The following is a 5,596-nucleotide window of genomic DNA, read 5'->3' as shown; positions in this document are numbered from 1 at the left end:
AAAAAAAAAAACAACACGGCTGCAGCGGCGAAAGAGAAAGAGTTAGCTTGGGGGAAAATAGCTGCCCGAGTCAATGCGTACGTTTACATTTTAATCATATAGTGTTCGGTGTAAGTAATTACTAAATAATGTTAGTAATGTTATTATTTGTCACTTGTAAAGTAAGGAATGGTTCTTAATTCTTTAATAATTTAATGAGTAACTTCAGTAATTGCATAAAATACCGATTTTTGTACGAATTAAAAGTGCAGTTTTATGTCTACCCTTTCTTACAATTCCTATTGTGGTTGATATGGGATTTGTAAAGTAATGATTAATAAATAATCCAGTACATTTTATGGAGAGTAGTTATTACATTAATCAAAATACTTTTTTAAGATTTACCCAACACTGATGTAATAATATAAGAATTGAATTTTAATTTTCATGTAGGTGTATTGATGGGAATATGTGTGCCATCAATGCATCCAACCGCATTAGGAAATCCTGAAGGGGATTCTAATTATTAGTTTATTTCCAGAGGTCACAGCAAGATGTTATTAACTGATCATCATTTTTCAGATTAGCCTTACTGAAACGAATTCAATACCACTAACCTGCAATCCTGTGAAACTCCTCTTTAATGGCTCTGAGGGGTTTGTGCCCAGGAAACACAACAAAAATTCACAGAAAGCGCTTGAGGGTGAGGCACACTTTCCGAACTATTCTACATACTGTGGCCTTACTAATGTGCTCTGCATCCCCGATGTTATAAAGAAAACTACCGTTTGCAACAAATCGTAACGCAACACAAAGCATCTGCTTGGATGTAAGAGCACGGCCACGATGGGGGATGTGTCTGATGTTTGGGTGGATAAGATTATTGATATATGTTATGGACTCTCTAGAAAAACGGTACCGCTCAAATAAAAATACATGGGGATATGACAAAAAATCAACTTGTGGCCTCAATATCCTCTCCCGACGTAAATGCAATTCCCTGCGAATTAATACAGCGTCCTCCTCTACAGGATCCTCTATGAATGGACACGCCATTTTGGTCTCTGCGTGACGGAAACGTGTGCAATCTATGAATGTACTGAAAGATTAAATGAGGTATTAAACACCTTTCACTTTAAAAAGGGGCGGAGACCCGGAGGAAACTCTGAGTTTCCCGAACAAAACCTGCTCGCCAGCAGGTTAGGTTCACAGAGTAATTTGCCCTAGTAACTGACTCTGAGTTTAGATTACCTCTCTTTGTGAAACGGGTTTAACTTACCCCGCTTCACGGGTTTAAGTTACCTCCGTTTCTGAAACCGAAAACTCCGAGTTGCCCTCATTTCGGGGTTAACAAACTCTGAGTTTCGACAAAACCGCCTTCTTGAAATAGGCCCCTGGTCATAAATAAAGTTTGCGATCTTTACTGTTGCTTTAACACGGCACAAATAAGCAAAAGAGAAACAACCTGACTCCGAGTGAACTGCGATGTCACACCCCGAGGAGCGCCATCTCACTAAAGCAAAAGGTCTGCTCTAAAGGTCAGGCACACAGTCTGAAGTGTATTAATGTTGCTGACGATTCAGGAACTTGCAGGTAAGTCAAGTAGGCAGAGGTGTTGACAGAATTCGATCAGGCACACACAGCACATAGTGCAGGACAAGAGTGTGACAGCTTTGCTGACGATTCAGGTGCTCACAGCTAGTGATGGGAGGTACTGTGCCAATACTTTGAAGCGTGTCGAGAAATCCAGGAAGTGTTTAGTGAAGCACATATCGAGGCTTGTATTGTTTACGCTGAGTAACGTCATCGATGACGTTTGAAGCCTTGCTGTGTGTAGTGGTTCAGGAAGTGTTTCAAATTTTTCTGCAATGTATTGACAGATATAAAGCACAAGGAATCTCCACACAATTCATGGGTAGTGTTTGAGTTGTGAGCGTTCGTGAGTTACGCATTTCCAAAATCGCTTAAAGGAATCGCTTAAACCCCAACACTGTTGAACAAATACAGTTTTTAAATAAAAACGGAAAGTGTCCCCCTACATCAGTTGCACAAGCACCTTCACTGCCCTTTCTCTGTTCACAAGCACATTCACTTTCCTCTTCCTTGTTAACACTGCCACCGTCTGAAAACATAATTGCCCCCCTGTCATTATTATGGCATATTGATGTAAAGGAGGAGGTTCACTTTGGTATGTGTACTATTACCATGGAACATCAATTAGAATGCATCAGCCAAGAAACTCTTATGCACATCATTTACAAACAAGCACGTTAATAAGGGGAGACAAAAACACATGGATTGAATGGGTTATTGTGCTCACAAGAGAAACGTGCATAGTTAAATGGAAGCCATTATTCCCATGCCCATACTGTGCCAAGACTACGTTGAGTGTATCACATACAGTTAAAATGACAACAACCACATTTGCCTGTCTTGCAGTCTTTGACCAGCAGGGTGGTTTGTGTCCACATGAAGCCTTGAGAAATGAACCCTTTTGTGAACCACTTGGTTGGAAGGGTTCAAGGCTTCATGAAACTTCATCTCGCCATCACTACTCACAGCACGTAATGCTGGACAGGAGACTCGCCAGTGTCGCTGGGGATTCAGGAATTCACAGGTAAGTAGACAAAGGCAGAAGATTGGACAGGAATGGTGACAGTGTCATCAGTACTGAAGAGCAGAACCAGAAAAGCCAGGTGTGGTGAGCATCGTGAACCAGGTGAGTGTCGTCAGCATCGTCATGGGCTCACAGAGTGAATGGACCAGCTAGGGACTGAGGGAAAGGAGGAGGTGTATATAAGGGCTGTAGACTGGGAGATAATGAGCAACAGGTGCAAACCATGAACGGTGATGTGTACTAGGCTAAAGCTAGGGCAGGTGAGGTGACACGGGGCTGGAAGACTTGACCAAAATAAAAGCTCAAACCAGGAAGTGAAGCAAAACCATAACACTTTTAAAAATCAGGTTAAAATCTGTTTACAAATACCTTATAAAAGAGCTACAGTTAATAGGAAAAACATGGGCAAAATTTGTGCAAAATACCCCATAACAGTTTATGCAAGTATCAAAATGTGGAATTTTCCGAGTTTGACTGACAAGTCAGATTTTTGCAATATCTTCCTCTACATGTCCAACATCAGGCATTTAAAACCACACACATACATACAGTAGACACACAGATGTTTCAGTGTTTTGGTGGGTCTCTGGTAATTAAACTGTGAAGCACTGACACTGATGAGTGTGTGTTCTAACAGCTATAATGGACTTCCAGTGAGAAGTTCTCTGTCAAATTATGTAATGGCAGAACAGGGGAGCTTCTTGATCACACAAGTACACACTCTCAGAGAGCAGTGACAAGGTAACATATAGTAACATATAACATTCAGACAGGCAAGAACACACTTTCTTTGACTTCTCTTTGCCTGTTATGGTGTTTCTAATAAAGTACTGATGTGACAGACACATGAAAATGATTGGCTGTAACTGACAGACCTCCATTTTCTTAATGTTTCCAATTTCAGTCATTTGACTGTTGTTCTGTATTCAGGCACTCATAATAACAGCTATAGAATGAACTCAAGTCCTTGGATCAACAAATGCTGTAAGAAGCCAGCAATAACAACTTGTGTAGAAACATCTTTATATGAGACTGTACCACAATGATATTGCTCTTCTTATGTAACTTTTAGAAAGGAAGTAAATTGTATAAAGAAAATGAAAGACTTAAATTGTTCAGTTTCTTTTCTAAATAGCAAGAAAGAATAGAACAGAAAAAAAAGCATTTTACTCTACTCATAGTTATTCAAACCTAACTTTATGCAGCATTAGGTAACTGGAGAATAATTGCTGTCCTGTTCGATTTATTTAGCCATTTTTCTCTAATTGAGCCTGAGGGTTGGTATTTCTTGAAATACTGGGATTTTGATTTAAATCCCAAATAAAGTTCTGTGGTTTTAAACAAAGCTTGGCCATTTAGCATGCTTTTCATCTGAAGAACACACTATAAGAGGTTTAAGAAAATAAAAACTTGTATTTAGTTTTGCCCCATATTTGTCCATGATGCAAGTTCTTCAAGATCAATGATGCAACTGTGGAGCATCTGCTGACAGTTGTTGTTGTGCTTTAGAGCCCTTCATGAGGAATGGGCGGCCCACCACCTCCCACAGCATGCACTCCTTCCTGCACCAGTACACTGGCTCCTTCAAGAAGCCCCCCCTCCGCCGGCCGCACAGCGTCATTGGAGGCACCCTTGGATCCTTCATGGCAATGCCACGCAACAGCAGTCGTCTGGGTGAGATTCATGCATGGTTTCACATACACAACACATGCACAAATGGAAGAAAGTAAGTAGCAGGGGAGCAGATAGCAGCCAGTAACAAATAGGAAATGTGTCATGGCCCTGAGATTTTCATCTTCCTCATATTCGCAAGCACACTCTTGGCCAAGACTGGGTGTCCTTCTCATGAGACTGCTTCACTTTCCTCACCCTCAGCAGGGCTGTTTTCATCTGAGTGGCAGCTAGATGGGGGGGGGGATTTACCCAAAACATGACGTATGCTGTGTGAAGTCATTCATCACAGTCAAGCAACAAGTCTCATCCTGACTGTTGAAAGGAGATGATACTGATGATTCAAAGTGGGCGCATATTTAAAGCGGGAGGTCGGGACAGGCCAGGCCAAGGGGTGAAGAGATGATTCATGGGAACCAAGTGCTGTTGGTATTAAGCTCTACCAACCTCTAGGCTTTCTGAATAATATTCGTATAAGATCTAGCCCATACACTCAAGCTCAATAAGGTGCTCTGTACTACTAACATTTTGTAAGGCAGCAAGTCTTCATCATATTACTCTAGACCTCATCACACTAGATCCTTTCTTGTTGTGCTTTCTGCTTACACCATCTTTGCACAAGTACAGTAAACACCATAAACACATCTGATATGTTGCTAAAGAACTGTATTTTTTTAAAGTGTCACCAAGAGGCAGACAGAAGCGCGGCGCGGGGGGGGGGGTGGAGAGTCCTGCGATAGGTATTGATGGTTGGACTCGATCCGGCCCGACAATGTCACACACACACACACATAGTATGCTGCCAAGTACATGGTGCGTCATGCTGTAACCACCTGGGTATGGGGTGCCCCTAAAGAACTTTATTCTGACAGCGTCTTCTGGCCAAATATTACTTTAACTTCACCACAAATGTGAAAGGTCAAAAGCAAACTTTCGATCTCACCTGTTATCAAACACTTAATTGTTTTTCACAATTTTCACTTTTTCTTTTTTTTTTTTTTTTAACCAATATGTTTAATTGAGAAATTAATTAGCAGCTTAATTGACACTCAGGTCAAAATGATACATAAAAATAAAACAAAACTTTGACAAACTAATTATCCTTGATCTTTCCTCTAGCATAGCTACAGTGAGGAACAGAAGTATTTGAACACCCTGCGATTTTGCAAGTTCTCCCACTTAGAAATCTTGGAGGGGTCTGAAATTCACATTGTAGGTGCATTCCCACTCTGAGAGACAGAATTAAAAAAAATTTTCAGGAAATCACATTGTATGATTTTTAAAGAATTTATTTGTCTTGCACTGCTGAACATAAGTATTTGAACACCT

The 5,596-nt window shown here is 40.7% G+C and overlaps 1 protein-coding gene across 3 annotated transcripts in view; it reads left to right on the top strand.

Annotated features, from left to right (window-relative positions):
* cdk17 (cyclin dependent kinase 17) overlaps positions 1-5,596 on the top strand; it is a 53,256-nt gene that overhangs the window by 14,932 nt on the left and 32,728 nt on the right. For 2 of the 3 annotated variants that reach the window (XM_020601305.1, XM_020601307.1), the window contains exon 4: positions 4,106-4,270. The exons of the other annotated variant lie outside the window; for it this stretch is intronic. In XM_020601305.1, coding sequence (XP_020456961.1) covers positions 4,106-4,270 — 165 coding nt within the window. The remainder of the gene's footprint in view (positions 1-4,105; positions 4,271-5,596) is intronic. 3 annotated transcript variants of the gene reach the window in all.

This window comes from Monopterus albus, unplaced genomic scaffold (genome assembly GCF_001952655.1).
Source record: "Monopterus albus unplaced genomic scaffold, M_albus_1.0 scaffold51.1, whole genome shotgun sequence".
Taxonomy (NCBI): Eukaryota; Metazoa; Chordata; class Actinopteri; order Synbranchiformes; family Synbranchidae; genus Monopterus; species Monopterus albus.
Note: the sequence above shows the minus strand (reverse complement) of the source record. Positions and strands in the feature narration are given on the sequence as shown.